This window comes from Eurosta solidaginis, chromosome 1 (assembly GCF_040869045.1).
Source record: "Eurosta solidaginis isolate ZX-2024a chromosome 1, ASM4086904v1, whole genome shotgun sequence".
Lineage (NCBI taxonomy): Eukaryota > Metazoa > Arthropoda > Insecta > Diptera > Tephritidae > Eurosta > Eurosta solidaginis.
The window spans coordinates 4,801,971-4,818,046 of record NC_090319.1 but is presented as its reverse complement, the minus strand read 5'-3'; the positions used below and the strand labels follow the sequence as shown (position 1 = coordinate 4,818,046).

The window sequence follows — 16,076 nt, the reverse complement described above, 5'->3', positions numbered from 1 at the left end:
GCGCATGGATCGAGATATTAAGAAAATTAGTTTTGATTTGGGAATCTTTCAATCCATTTTAAACTAACTTCCCCGTGACCTAGAGACTTGAAACTTGGCACACAGTTCGAGGCTTGGTGACAATACAATCTACAGAAAACAAAATTCCGATAGGTGGCGCGCTAAGTGAGATAACTACAAATCCCTGAAAAACGAGGGGATTCTTGTGATCGATTTTTGAGTAACGTTCCGGTGAGCTCGAGATATGAAACTTGAGCCGTAAGTCAGAACCCGGTGACAATGCAATATTTTATCAAAAAAATTTCACTAGGTGGGCATGGATCGATATATTAGGAAAATTAATTTTAATTCGGGATCTTTCAATCCATTTTTAACTAATTTCCCGGTTACCTAGAAACTTGTAAATTAGCACATAGTTCGAGACCCGGTGATAATACAATTTATAGAAAACAAAGTTCCGCTAGCTGGCGCGCAAACTGCAAATCCCTTAAAAACGGGGGGAATCTTGCGATTTTCAGCTGTGCAAATTAAGTAGCTGACAAACGAGGTAGAATTCTCTTGTTATGATGCGAGACGGAATTCTGTTGTTTTCGCCAGTGTTGTCAGCGAAAATTCCACTAATTCTCTTTAATCTTGCTATTTTGAACAAACAAATAAAGATAAGAATTTTCACTTAGGAATTACTTACAATTACTAATCAAAGTTGCAATTGGCTTTTTGTAGGCAATACTAAAAAATTTAAAATAAAAAGATGATAAAAAATTTTAAAGACTACCTTTATATAAATGGACCAAAAAAAAGAAGGTAATTTTTCCTTTAATACAGACATAGTCTTGTTGAATTTTGAATAAAAAACTTTTACAATAAAGAGCTATTGTAAAAGAAATTTGGGATTTAAATCAATTAGTTAATCCCAAGTACATGGTTTTCCTTAAATTGAAAGATTACGCGCCACCTTTATAGTTTTAAATCCCAAAATTCTTTTACAAGAGCTATTGTTAAAGTTTTTTATTCAAAATTCAACAAGACTATGTCTGTATTAAAGGAAAAATTGCTTTTTATTTTTTTGGTCCATTTATATAAAGGTAGTTCTTAAAATTTTTTTATTATCTTTTTATTTTAATGCTTATTTTCCTAAATTGTCATGCAATGTTATAATTGGGTAATACATATAAACATATAGGTACTGTATATATGTATTATCTTGAATTTGCCTTCCGAATAAAAACCTATTTGCCTTTAGGCATTCGTAAATATTACGTTGTTGTTTTTTCATTGATTTAACAAAATGATAGTTTTGCAAATTGTGTAACACAAAAAAGTAAGAAATTTAAGACTAGATTGCAATGAAGGTTTTTATTAACCGATATGTAAAATATATTAAAAAATATGTAAAAATATTTATGTAAAAGGGAATGATTTCTCGCCACTGGTATCCTCGATTGGACGTGGTATCTTAACAAAAACCAAGAAGAGGAATTAAAAAAACTGCAATTGTTCTTCCAGCAGACTTGTAACTGGTGTCATGGTCATCACATTCGAATTCTTCACCCTTGGAGGTAACAAAACAAAATTTTTTCGAAAATATTCAATAAAATCGTGAAAACAGCACCTGCGCCACTCAGCAGAGCAACTTTTCAAAATCGCCTGGAGTGCAATATTGTGAACGGAAACAACATAACAAAAACGAAACAATCCAACAATGAGGGGGGACAAAGGCAACAAAGGGGAATCAATTGTCTAGACATGACGATGATAATATTTGATAAAGTTGTCAATAAGTTTTATTTTGGCGAAACGAACGGCCAACGAAACAATCATACATACAGACTTCAATAAACGCTTCTATCACAAGCGAACTTTAGTAAATAAAGTACAACATAGCTGCACATAATGTATATAAGATAGCGCTAGTATATTAAATCAGAAAGAATCATGGAGAACAAAAAAAAAAAATACAATGAAGAGGGAAGCTCAAAAATTTTAACAAAAAGTACAACTTCCAGAAAAACAACATAAAAATGGACAAAAGCTAAGCCTGAGAACAAATTCAACAAATACTATCTCTGACGAAATATTGAAACCTTTGAAACTGGTTTACAAAAACAAAAAAATCACAGAGTAACAATAATCACTTAACTTAAACCATTATTTTACCTGCGTCAACTAATCGCACGATTTGAGAGTTCCTCAATTAACTCCAGATGACATGAATCATACACTTCCCCAGGATAGACGTTGCCTAAGGCACATAACCAGGTAGGTATGATAAAAAATCCTTGTAAGCCAATAATTTTAGTAATGATAAAGGCATACAAATAAACAAAACCATTAACGGAAATAAAATAACTTTGCATTTGCCATAAACATTGTACTAGTATATATATATAGTTATCGTTTCACCTTTATGATTATCGTGAGCAAAACTCAGTAGGTATTTGGCACAGAAAGCAAAACTATACGATGTCACTTACTGGCACCAAAGACATTTATATGAAAAATTTGGCCAAATTTATGTATGAATATATTTAAATTTTTTGTATAGGAAAAACAAGCTTATATATAAAGGACAAGGGCGGAACAGAGGGAAATCGGCAAATTCATGAAATAAACTAAGTTAGCACGCGTTATAGCGACTGTCTGGCAGTACGTGTACCTGTAGGAAAATTGGAGACAGTCACGTAAGGCGACAGTTGCGCACTATAGGTTTAATGACTAACGAATTAGTGCAAATGGAATGCGCAGCGAGACACTTGGCAACCACACTTGTATCAACAGCGCTTAAGTTCGAGCAATATGCATTTAAATTAATCAATTAAAGCCAGAAACAGCTCCAATTGAAATAGTTAATAACTCGTGCAAAAGGTTTGAAAATGTTGGGTAATTTTCTTTTTGTAAGGCATCACAATGTTAAAAGCAAGGCTACCGGAATTGGTAATTTCGCACTAAAACTGGTACTTTCAAAACGATTTGGTACGTTGGTACGTTGTTTTTGATTTTGGTACTTTTTCCTAGAAAGCGATTATTTACTTATTTTAAGCTATTTTTTCATATACTGCTTTTGTTAGTCAATTAGAAGTACTGAGATGTAAACCGGAATGTTATCACATTTAAATCGACAACACTGTCAAAGTTATCGCCATTGATGTTCGAAAACATCGACTCTCAGTGCGAAATGAAAAAGAAAGTCGTAATAGTTCATTTCAAGATGCTTCAAATGGAGAAAGTTTGTCTGAGACGTAAATGTTTGTGCATTTTTGTATCTGAAATTTTTTATGCATGTAATGTCAAATATTTTTCCAATGCTGAAAAAAAAGAAAGTTTAGACCAGAGTGGCTCACCAATTTTGAATGGCCCTCTAACAAAGATGGTTCAGACTTTTGTAAGGCATGCTATAAAGGCATAATCAATCACCTGACTCATTTAAAAAAGCATGAAACTGTTACTACCCATATTCAAAGTATGGAAGCAAAAAAGAAGCAAATATCAATGGACTCCTTTTTAGATGCAAATAAGAGGCAAATAAGCAAAATGGTACAAAGCGCTGAGCTTACATTGGTAATGTTCCTAATAACGCACAATTTACCATTCACATTGATGAATTACTTGCCTGAGTTGCTTGCTGAATACTGTCCTGACTCAGAAGTGGCAAAACATTTGAAAATTGCAAGAACTAAAGCTACGGGATTAACGGAAACAATTTTTTTTAGTACAATGAAAGACTTAGTTTCGGAACTTTTTTTTTTTTTGGTACTCTCAAAAACATTTTTGTACGTTTTTTGGTACGAAAAAAAATATGTGAGTGGCAGCCCTGGTTAAAAGTGTTAGTCAAAAGCACTGCGTGCGTACAAAATGGGAATTAGTCTCGTCTCTTCAAGTGATATTTCGGAACTAGTACCGTTCGCTGCAGGAAGGGTTAACCCACCTCCCTTTGCAGGCATTAAGTAAACTAGAAACGTCAGTCAACACGTCATTCAGTCAGTTACTTGCCATTGTTGCATTTAGTGTCGTTATGATAACGTAAAAATATGTGAACTAAAGCCAACACAAAATGGCATGCGCGACAAGGAAGCGAATTTGAATATAAAACCAACTTCAAAAATAATTAACATCATACAACGGTGCGTAGGATGAGAATAGAATGCAGCGGCAGTTGAGTTTGTTACATTTTAATAGGTTTGTTGGCCTAGTTTTTATTGCATGCGCTTACAGGTTTAATTTTTTTTAGCAAGTTTTGCTATTTAGTTATAATTATTTGCGAAAAAAATTCACGGACAGTTGAGGAAAAAATTTAAATGTCGTTCACTTTGATGGCCACGAATTTTTTATATCGTTGCAGTTAACAAGCGTTTGAGAGCTAAATGAAAGACAGCAGAGAGTCACATTTTTTATGACTGCAAATAATAAATGCCGTAACACAGAAATCATAAAAAGGCTTTAAAGACAAATAACTTGAGCAATCACAGGAAGGCGAAAATATAAACAAAACACGAAAAAAGTTATTAAAATAAATTTGAAAAAAGAATTAAACTCTTCAGTTCAGAGAAAAAGAATGTTATAGAACGGAGGCACGTCGCAATCATTTGAAAATACACTTGATAAGCGTGAATAAGAAAAAGTAATGTTATTAAAAGTAGCAGATTGCGCAAAAACCCTTAAAATTAGCTACCACTGCTGGCTGCTACCTGGTCTTACGCTCTTTTTTTGATAATAAAAAGCGAAAAACTTGCTAAGTTTTAAAAATTATGATGAAATAAACTGCAAAAACAAAAAATGCTACACAGCAACAATGTGCCGTAACAAAAAATTCGAAAGTATGAAAGAAAAACGGTTAGCATCAGAAGAACCATTTTTTTTTGTTAAACACATTTAAGCATAACTGAGAAGCTTTACGATTTTAGCTAATCGACAACATTGACTTGTAGCAATGTGAGCTTGGTAAAACTTAATTTATGAGACTAAGCAAAGTTTGAATAATAATCTTTTTTTGCAAGCTAACCAACGAACTGCACATTTGGTTGTTTGCAAGGTTTCTGAACTGTATGCAAAAAAAAAAGAGATGTACGTCCAATAAATTCAAGGATTTACAGCAGCGGGCAGAAAAGAAGCAGAGGAAATTTTCATCAAATTACGATATTTTAAGAAATAACTTTTATGAATTTTGTAACTCTAACCAATCGCAAAAACGTTTTCAAAAATGTTCGAAAGTTCTAGAAATTGTAACGAAAATTTCGAACTTATGTTTGGAGTTCTCTGCATTTTTTTGAGTAAGCAGTATCTAAGCAAGCAGGTATCTCGAAATTCGCATTTTTGGGAGAGGTGGAGGCCATGAATAATTTTTCGCAAATTTGCGGAAAATTTTTAATTCAAAATCTTGTGCATAAAAAAAAGGGTTCTATGATGAGTTCAAAACAAAAGTGGTTAAAATATCCTTACCCGTACAGAAGTTGTGACAAATAGAACAAAATGATAATTACACTTTAAATTCGCAACTTTTTGCAAAGTATGAAATTTTTATAAAAGCAAAGTATAAGAAAAATGCTAATATTTGACCATATTTGAAACAAGGTAACTATTTTGGTTATCCAAGAAAAACTTGCTTTAGATGGCCCGCTTTAAAAATGTTGTCCTATGAAGGAAACGTTCACATAAGTCACTATTGTGAATTAATATTTTTAAGCTGAGCTTATCATTATAAAAGTAAATTAACTGCTATTGTTCAGTATTGGCGGCCACCGTGGTGTGATGGTAGCGTGCTCCGCCTGCCAAACCGTATGCCCTGGGTTCGCACCCCGGGCAAAGCAACATCAAAATTTTAGAAATAAGGTTTTTCAAATAGAAGAAAATTTTTCTTAGCGGGGTCGCCCCTCGGCAGTGTTTGGCAAGCGCTCCGAGTGTATTTCTGGCATGAAAAGCTCTCAGTGAAAACTCATCTGCCTTGCAGATGCCGTTCGGAGTCGGCATAAAACATGTAGGTCCCGTCCGGCCAATTTGTAGGGAAAATCAAGAGGAGCACGACACCACCATTAAGCCTTAACTTTATGTTTAAGTGCTGTTATTTATTAACATTAGGATGTTTGACAATTTTTTCTTCAAGGTCTTTTCTTCCGGCTGTATATTCCTGGGATAAATTAATATTGATTTTACATCAAAAGGTTTTTGTTTTTTTTTTTAAGAAATTCATATAAAGACCATGTCACCGTAAAAAAATTAAGACTATAAAAATTAATGACCCTTGACAGGAAATGAATACCAAATATGCGTTTGGTGAAAATTGAAAGTGGCATGCGCCCAAATAAAAAAAAAAACAAAAAAATCACAATTTTATAAACTGTTGGGCAATTTTTACTAAATATGGCATAAATACTAAGTAATTTTCACAAAACCAAATAAAATTATGTTCAGATATGGCACAAAAGATATAAAAAAGCATACACATACAAATATGTATTTTGTTGTATGTTTGTATGTATGTTTACTTATTTATTTCATAGACTAGAGACTGAACAGTTCTGCAAGACTAAATCTACAACTAAGGTAGGTGCAATTAATTGTTTATAGGAATATTTTTTCCAGCTATATATATTCAATATATGACAATCTAAAAATCGTAATGCAGATAGTGAACATAATATAAGGAGACGTCTTAAGTAAACTATAATACTAAAACCTGTAAAAATTTAATAGCACGCTTGTCATAATGATTCAATTTTAGTTGGGTTAGGTTAAATTGAAGTGACCGGTCCGTGAGGAGCTCACATAGGCTGAATGAGTCCACAGTGTTACTAGAAGATTGTTTAACAACCAAACTGAAAAACCCTATCAAAAACCAGGACCTATGAACAACCTGTACAGGGATATTTTGCGAAATGTTAAGCTTACTAATGCGCAGAAAAACATGCCACTCAGATTGAGTTATCACCAAGATAACGATACAAAACATGCTCTTGGTTTGCTATCTGAGTGGTTCGGAAATGGAATTGTTACATGTATACAACGGCCAAGTAAATCGCTTGATTTCAACCCGATTGAGAACTTGTAAAGTGACCTACGAAGAAGACTGGCGTCCTTTTCATTTCAAAACAAGCGAGTTATTTTGGCAGAAGACGAAGGATTGGAATGGGCTAGCACTCCATTGGAAACCTGCCAAAAATTAATTAAAGTTGTGACCAATGGAAAAGGCAAAGTTATACAAAACATGGAGGAGATACTGGTGATTAAGAAAACAGTGGAGAAAGAATTTATATTTCAATGGTCTACTTTGATTTTTAAGAAAAGTTCCATACAACTATTATTTTGACCAACGATATTATTTTTTATTATGATACAGTTTTCTTTGAAATGGATGAATTATAATAATTTTTATATATTTCGTAACTAATGTTATTAATATTACCATACAAAATTCGTTTTCATTCGCAAAATCTTGTAATGATATAGAACCAAAGCTCCGTACACCTATTATTTTGTCCAGGAGTGTAAATGGAAGCACATGCTATGAAACGTAATTTTTGGAAAAAATGTTTGTATGAACATATATACAATTAAAAATTCGACGTGGTCATATAGGAGACAAAATCATCCCACTGTCTCCATCAATAATCTAAAATAATTCAAATACTTCAAGAACTTCGAAAGGCATTCTTTAGAAAGCAAAAGACTTGCAAGAAGAAAAAGAAGCATAAAAGGCATACTTTCTATAATATAAAATCACTCCTAATAAATTCTAGCAAACCAAGTGAAACAAAGAAGTCCAGTGAATGGACGTACATATTTCCAGTATAACAACGAAATTTGGTTTAGACAATAAAAAAGCTTACATGCAACTCAAAGAAAAAAATAAAATAAAAATGTGAAAGGAAAACGGCGCTCAACGTCGAAAATTTGGAAAAGTTTGCAAGTCTCCAGTTTTCATTTCTTTCACTGAACTGGCAGCACAACAACACAACTCAAACAACTTGCCACCAACCATAAGAACTGCAGTTTATTTTTGGTGATTTCAGAATGAACGAGTTTGCCGAACTTGTCGGCTGTCGCCTTCTTGCTTGGTTGGCTGGTTAAAGTTATCGCTTTACAGGTTGCTGGTTGGTGGTTTTAAAAACTATATTCATGTTTTATTAAATTGTAAAACTTAATAAAAAAAAATAACAAACATTTGGTCAAAAAAGAAAAGTGTGCAATAATACAAAAACTAAACTAGCAACAGTTGAAAGCGTTTTGAATTTTAAGAACTATTTTCTTATGGCATACACAAGTGACTAAAGTGGAGTTGCGAAAAAGTTCATTGAACCCACACTTCTTTGCACACATAAGTACATATGTGCCGGTTTTCACATGTGAGTAACCTTTCAAGCGACATAACCTTAAAACTAACAAGTAAGGACTGCTGTGCAGAAGACTTCATACCTTATCCCATTCGTAATATCCAAATAATCGACTGTAGAAGATATGAAATATATCGCTCATTTGCTGCAACGTCGTCATAACTCAAAAAAACACAATTTTCCAGGATAGCCATTCAAAGATTTTAACTGCCATATGTTGCGCATATAAAGGCATATTTTCATTTTTATAACACGTGCTAAATTTTTAACTGATCACGAAGATTTTTTTATACAACATAGATCATGATATTGGGTACGTTTATATGTTATTAACTCAAAAGTCATGTTTTTTGAGTTATGACGACGTTGCAGCAAATGAGCGATATATTGAGAACAGATGTACATACCTAAGGGATTTTTAAAATAAGTATAAAATAGGAAGGTACTTTGTGTGAGGATGCAAAGTTTCACGTTTTTTGTGGTCTGCAAGAAATAGCTATCACCATGAATCACTTATCGCATCAATATATGACGTAAACGTAAGTATTTGATGAAATTTGAAGGTTCTAGCTGTTAAAATGGGGCAGAAATTACCAAAAGTGTCTTATCTGAACAATCGGTTGTAGTGGACATATGCTATATATACGAACAATCTCATCCATTTTTGAAATATACGAAAGCATATGGTGAAGTTTGAAGCTTCAATCTGATGAATTGAGGAAGATATGACAAAAATTCTCTTTTCAGAAAAATCGGTTGTATGGGAGATATATGCTATAGTGGTCCGATCCGGCCGGCTCCGCTTATCTAATCGGACTACCAAATATACCCGCACACCAAATTTTATCAAGATATCTCAAAAATTTAGGGACTAGTATGCATACAAACAGACAGACGGACATGGCTAGATCAACTCAGCTCGTAATCCTGATCATTTCGGTATACTTATTGGTGGGTCTATCTCTTCTCTTTTAAGGACTTACAATTTTGAGATTCGTGACAAACTTATTATACCATTTCATTTTCATGAAAGGTATAAAAATATGCAATAAAAACGAATAAGGAAGCACTAGTGCTGTCATACGCAGACACATATGCGACCAGAGCATAATTAGAAAAGTAAACTATACTCACCACTCTACACCAATCACGAAAATAGAAAAAACTTAGCTGGGAAGAAAGTTTGCTCAAAGGAAAACAGGCACGTCATGGAATGTGATTAACTTAGAACCACCTGTACATAGGCACGTGCAGTTCAACCCAGTGAAAACTGTTTCATTTCGTTTGTCGGCATGAAAATCGATAGCACTGTCTCAGAATGAGCTACGGTTGTAGAGTGAAATTGTTTTAAATGGCGTTTAGATGAATATGGAATGAATTTTTGTATTAGCATATCCATACGTTCGTGCTCAGACCGACAAGAAATGAGAAAGAAAGTAGTATGCGGAAGGATTACTAATACGGTGGGGAGGGCGATTCGAGTATAGAGAATGTTTATAGTGAGACTTTGATTAGCTTCGACTATAGACAGCAGCGAAAAAAAACATATCAGTGACATTTTTTTAAAATCAAATTTCGTCAATTTAGAGCCGCTTTCTAATGTCAAGTTAAAATTGTATGCCCTATGTTAGGTTAGGTTGAACTGACCCGTCAATAAAGACCTCACATATACTGAATGTGTCCATAGTGTTACCAGAATTTGTTTGACGACCAAACGGAAGAACCGCAATCAGGTGACAGGATATATGTTATAGAATAACTCCGTCCTCTTGGCAAATACTAGCCGTTTTCTAGGACCCAACCTCAAGATCTGGCACCTCTGCCTCCCCTAATAGCTGGAGCCTTGACCTGGCGAGCGCAGGACATGAATACACAACGTGCTCAACCGTTTTTTCCTGCACCTCACACTTCCTACACTTGCTGTTACTGACGAAGCCTAACTTATAAGCATGTGACGCCAGAAGGCACTGTCCAGTCAGTATGCTAATCGTGAGCCTTAAGTCTTCTCTCTTCAGAGATATGAGCCACTTTGTGAGTCTAATACAGTAGACTTTGCACATGATCTTAGACATTTTGCAGTCCCGCGCCGTTCCTGCTCACGCCGTTCCTGCTTGATGGATCATATGCAACTCCTATCTCTTTTTGATTTCTACGGATTTGGGACACCTATCATCGATTCAGCGAGTGTTGCACCTTCCTTTGCTAACTCATCGGCCTTTTCGTTACCTTCTATCCCTTTATGACCGGGAAACCAGTAAAGATATATGGTCCTGCCTGAGCGAAGTTTTTCCCTTCTTTGCATTCCAGAACACTTCTTGATGAAGTACTGTGTGAGATTATTGCCTTAATCGCAGCCTGACTCAATATATACATAAATTGACGTGGCTGTAGCTTAAGCACGCTTCCTCCAGAATTTCTGCTGCCTTCTTCACTGCCATAATTTCCGCTTGAAAAACGCTGCAGTAATCTGGCAGCCTGTAGGATCTACTTATTCCTGCGCCGACACTGTTTACAGCAGACCCAACCCCTTCCATTAATTTGGAACCATATTGTATGCCCTATAAACACCAATCTTTTTAAACAAAAATATTTTTATTGGACAAATAAACCTTAAAGTATACTTTAGAAATTGTCCATACAATTTTATTTTATATTCTAATACCTATTTGGTACTACTTTATTTTAGCTTGGATTCCAGGCTGACAAAAAAATACAGGATAAATACAGAGAAAATATAAGAAAATAAAGTAGTGTCATATAGGTATAACTGAAACTATGTAAACCATACTCAAAATCGTTTTCGAAAAAGTTCGAGAAAATCTAAATAAAATTTTCAACTTTTTATTTTTTTTAAGTATGCAGTTTTCTAGCCCAATTAATTTTAGGCAAACAAAGTAAAAATTATACGTGACTCAAAATTCGCATTGATTTTTGAAATTTTTTTCTGAACAAAAAAAATCAAAAGTCTTAAAAAAAAATTTAAAAATAATTTAATTGACGAAATTTGATAAAAAATTGTCGCGCTGTACTGCTGGAAGTACAGAGAAACACAAGAGATAAGCTAAATTTTTTCTTATTAAAATAGCCCCATTTATTTGCACACAGCAGTCTAATAAGTACTATTGAGGCTAAACAACGGGCTGTTAAAGCGGCTAGACATCAAATGCATTCAAATTAAGAGGTTAATGCACTGCTTGTCAGAAATTTGAAAAAAAGTTGCAAAGTAACAAAAAACAAGACAAATCATAGCACACATTTGCGCGCACTTGAAAGCAAAGCAACGCGCAAAAATCAATATTTGCTAGACAACAGAGAAGGTAAAACACACGTCATAATTAACACCAATCATGTGAACAAAAGCGGATACGAATAGGACGCTTATTTTAGAATATCCTAACTTCACGTTACATTTAGAATTAGTTTTGAAGTAAGCAGACTAGTCAGACAAATTGCCACACACTAAGAGATTGCCAAGAAGAAGCGAAATAAGTAAAAATGTCGAAGCAAACGAAAATCTTCAAACATTCCAAATTTGTATGTCATTAAAGCGAAGCAGCAATCAACACCCACATTTGGTCACTTTCTTCGCGTTGTGATGTTTGTTAAAGCGTAAAACGTGTATATCACAAGTCGCGTGTTTCACAACATGTTTTGTTATTTTCTTTAATTATTTCCCTTCATATTTTGTTCAACATACAAAGGCACGCAATTTTGTAATGAAGCGCCAGCTGACCAAATGAAAAGCTATGCTTTATTTGGGTTGAGAAGAAAAAAGTTACGAATGGCAGCGCGTGCACAAAAATGTTGATAGACAGTTATTTACAATGTAATGAAAAAAGAAAAAAATATTACAACTTACACATGCAGAGGTCTTCTAGCCAATTAATGTGTTATTTTGCTCCCACTGTTGCTAACTTTTAACAAACCATTAAAATAGTGGCGCAAGTATGACTGTAATGCATTTTTCTAACTTTCTGAGCGCATTGATAGCTAACCATTGAAATAAAAACATATACATATATTCATAGAAAACTGACACTTCAAAAATAAAAAAGGGCAGTGAGTATTAACAATATGAATCCTAGACGAGTTCCCTCCACACTTTTTTATTGGTCCTCACCTCGTTGTTTTCCCTTAAATAGTGCTTTGTTTTTGTTTTCATAGCGTTTGTTTTGTGTATCGGGGTCAAGTAGTGTGCATGTTAATGTATGTTTTTTTTAGTTGTTGGCATTTGTTTGTGCGTTTGTGGGACCAATTTTATAGCCAAACAAAAGTGTTGGCACATGCCGATATGATAATCTGATTTGAGTTATGAATCGCTTTTTCATCGCAGGCGGGTAATTGTGTTATACCGTTAAGTCTCCGATTTAGGCGAAGATTATATCGCTTTTAAATAATGAGTTGTTTTTAATGAGCATAGAACACTACGTAAAATGACTGTTTGCCTCTTAAAGGAGAGGCCAAGGTAATACTGCACTGCACAAAAAGGGGAAATTTCTTCAACAAATCTTCTTTCTATGGGAGAAATTTGATTTTCAGTGTAATCTTTTACTCTCATATCGTTTTCTATAATCCCGTCATAGACACATAATTTTAAAACTTGAAAGCAAGGGTTCCAAAGGTATTCTTACAAAAGAGTATCGCAAAGGGAATACTTGGCGTATGTGCAACTTTTTCACTGATTTAGCACCCTGCAGCGAAAATCGGAGATAGTCGCGCAAAGCGACGGTTTCGCTCTATTTCAAAATTTGTTTCAAAAACGTCCTATTTTTTTGTACCTTAAGCATATTTAAATATGTTTTAAAGTTAAATGCGATTAGCCATAATGGGTATTAAATGAAATATGTTTACTTTGTATTTCTATAGAAATTAGAGCTTACGAATTCTCGAACTTGTTCGAGAAGATATTTCTCGCGAGCCTCGCCTTCTCGCGAGATTCTCGAAGCTCGAATTACTCGTAAGTCTCGTAAGGCTCGCGAGGTTCTCGACATTCAATTTAATCGATTCATTGGCTGTTTTATATTTCTTCTGGAGCACAAGCGAAAATTTCCACAAAACCACAACTAAAAAACACCGACATGTATAGAATACTGCCAATGCAGTGACTGAAACGAAAGTTGAGAAGCTCGTTAGTATTACGAGTATGTCGAGATTCGAGAATCTCGCGAGAATTGAAAGTCGAGAAGCTCGCGAGTATTACGAGTATTTCGAGATTCGAGAAACCGTGTTCTCGATGTCTCGTTAAAAAAAATAAAATATTGTGAACAAAATTATATGTATAATAAATATGTTTCGAGTTAAATGTCATTGAAAAGCAATATAATCAAAAATTCACAACTAAAAAAACTAAGTGTATAAATACTGTCCATATAGCAATTAAGTTGGCGAGATTTACGAGTACTTCGAGACACGAGAATCTCGCGAGAAGTCGAGTTCTCGATTTATCGGGTCTCGAAAATCTCGCTTGTGTTCGAGAAGAAATCATAAGCCCTAACATAAATATTTGTAAGAGTTGCCACCTAACATCGAAATATTAATTCCTTTGTAGTATACAGTCCTAATATCTCGAAAACTGTCTAACCAATTTGAAGAAACTTTGAATATGCGTAAAGCGTTATATTCTTTAATCTCTCATTTAGGTGTTACTATGTAGAATGTTTTTACAAAGTTGCCATGTTTTTGTTGTAGCGATAAGGACACTCCCCGAAGGCCTTAGGGAGTGTTATCGATGTTGATGGTATAGAAACTGCTTCAATGATATATTTGTTAACTACTCTTGAATATACTAAATAAACCAAAATATAACAATGTGAAAAAAATAACCAATTAACCAATAGCATTCACAAAACTTACTTTCGCAATAATGCGCGTATAAAAAATTTTAGTATAAGCTTTTAACTAGCGAATTGGTTTTTAAGTAAATTTTGTAAGCCCTTTCTCTTTAATTGCTAGTTTAAAACGGAATTGGAAAGCCAGCAACAAACTCATACGCCTATCTGACTACGACTACCAAACATCAACGCATAAACTGACATACTGCATACATTAGATATCTACATACATACATACTTAGTTAAATCTTGGCTTTATAGCTTGACTTTGAGTGCTTACCTCTTTTTGGCTTTGCCAACATTGTAAAGTTCCACATGTTTGAATGCAGCGTATGTGGCCATTGTCGATATTTGTATTTTAGTGCGGTTTTGTTAGTTCTTTAAAGAATAATTCAAGCAAATTTGCCTCGTAAAAACGTAATAATCGCTGAGCTATCGAGTTTATGTCGATTTTAAATTTCCTTTTGTACCTAAAAACTGGCCGGATGCTACGTCGGTATGAATATAGAAGGAGATAAGTGCTTATCCAGAAGTTTCTTTAGCTTTCTCAGGAAAGGTCTCTATGAGTTCAGCGTCAAGAAACAAATTAGAATGGAGGACAGAGCTTTTGATTAGCACTCCAAACAAAAAAAAAATTGGAAAATATTTCAAAGTGAAAGAATATTTTAGGACATACACAAATTTGTTTTTTCGTATGCTTGTAGCAAGGATATGTGTCAGAGCAAACAAACAAATGCACGATAAAATGGCCTTGGAATTGCAGCTCCCACACATATTTTAAGTCAACTTGTTATTGTTGTAAAAACTTGTGTACCCTTTGGCAGAAAGTCGTAACGAAAATCAATAAAAGATTTATATGGAAAGGTGCGCCTCGAACGAGTTTCATTACTGCAGATTTGACAGGGAGAGTTATCATAGAATACTTTGATAAAACGAAATGTTGTAAAGAGCGCATGACAGAGTCAATAAAACAGCTAAATAAATATACATTATCCTTGAACAGGATGCGAAACTGCAAGCAGCAGTGGGATGCTGTGAGCCATGTGGCTGCACAGGATAAATACATAGGCTAGCCGCATTTCTTACGCTACCACCCTTACGCCTCTGTACGACTATGTGGTAGCACTTTTCTATAGCACAGAACAGTCGAGAGTCCTTTGAAATATTTTACAATTCTTTTGTTGAAATTTTTGTCTTTTCTTTTATATTTTTTGTTATTCTTATAAAGTTTAACTCACAAAGAAATCCACACTTTAATGTTTTAAATAATTTCGCTTATGTCAATACAAGTTCACTCACACGAAAATGAGATAAAAGACAGGATAATACTGAATGATAATTTTTTTTTTATTCTTTATCTAATTTTAATATTTTTCTACACTTTCTTTATAAATACTATTTCGTTATTGCTTTGATTGAATTAAAATTGCCATTATTTTTCTTATAGAAAACTATTTTGTTAAATAAATATTCTTTTTTCGTGCGAATGTGTGATGCGCTTTTCTTTTTCTTTTAGTTGTGAACGTCACGATTTGAAGCTTTCGACTGAATCGTAAATGGAAAAGTGGAAAACGTTTTATATTATATCGATCCAGTTGATTCGAGCGCACATATGTATGAGAGCATACAAAATTCAGAGAGTGCGGAAAAACTATGTGCAACATACATATGTATATACATACATCGACATGTATTAGTGATTAATGTGACCACAGAGAGTGATGGCAACAAGCAGAAGCCACGGTAACAAGCGGTAACTTGCAGCCGAGAAAAGCTACAAACACAATAAACCTAAAAAAGCCGTTTGATAAACAAATTAAGCTGAGTATGTGAGTGTGCAACATACAGCAGCGATTAGTAAAATTGCAGTAGCAATTTTTTTTTTTTAATTTTGTCAATTATTTTAATTTTATTTTCGATA

General features: G+C 34.1%; 2 protein-coding genes across 8 annotated transcripts in view; both read right to left on the bottom strand.

Annotated features, from left to right (window-relative positions):
• Nucleotides 1-16,076, bottom strand: part of Dpck (Dephospho-CoA kinase) — a 435,691-nt gene that overhangs the window by 251,331 nt on the left and 168,284 nt on the right. The window lies entirely within an intron of this gene.
• The window catches only part of LOC137246915 (microtubule-associated protein Jupiter-like), a 283,516-nt gene that overhangs the window by 107,896 nt on the left and 159,544 nt on the right, over nt 1-16,076 (bottom strand). The window contains exons 1-2 of one of the 7 annotated variants that reach the window (XM_067777954.1): nt 15,394-15,697; nt 14,436-14,715 (exon numbers count right to left, since the gene is read on the bottom strand). The exons of 3 other annotated variants lie outside the window; for them this stretch is intronic. In XM_067777954.1, the coding sequence (XP_067634055.1) occupies nt 14,436-14,497 (62 nt within the window). In that variant the 5' untranslated portion in view covers nt 14,498-14,715; nt 15,394-15,697. Of the gene's footprint in view, nt 1-14,435; nt 14,716-15,393; nt 15,698-16,076 lie in introns of those variants that run through there. 3 more of the 7 variants (XM_067777961.1, XM_067777971.1, XM_067777995.1) reach the window with 3 other exon arrangements.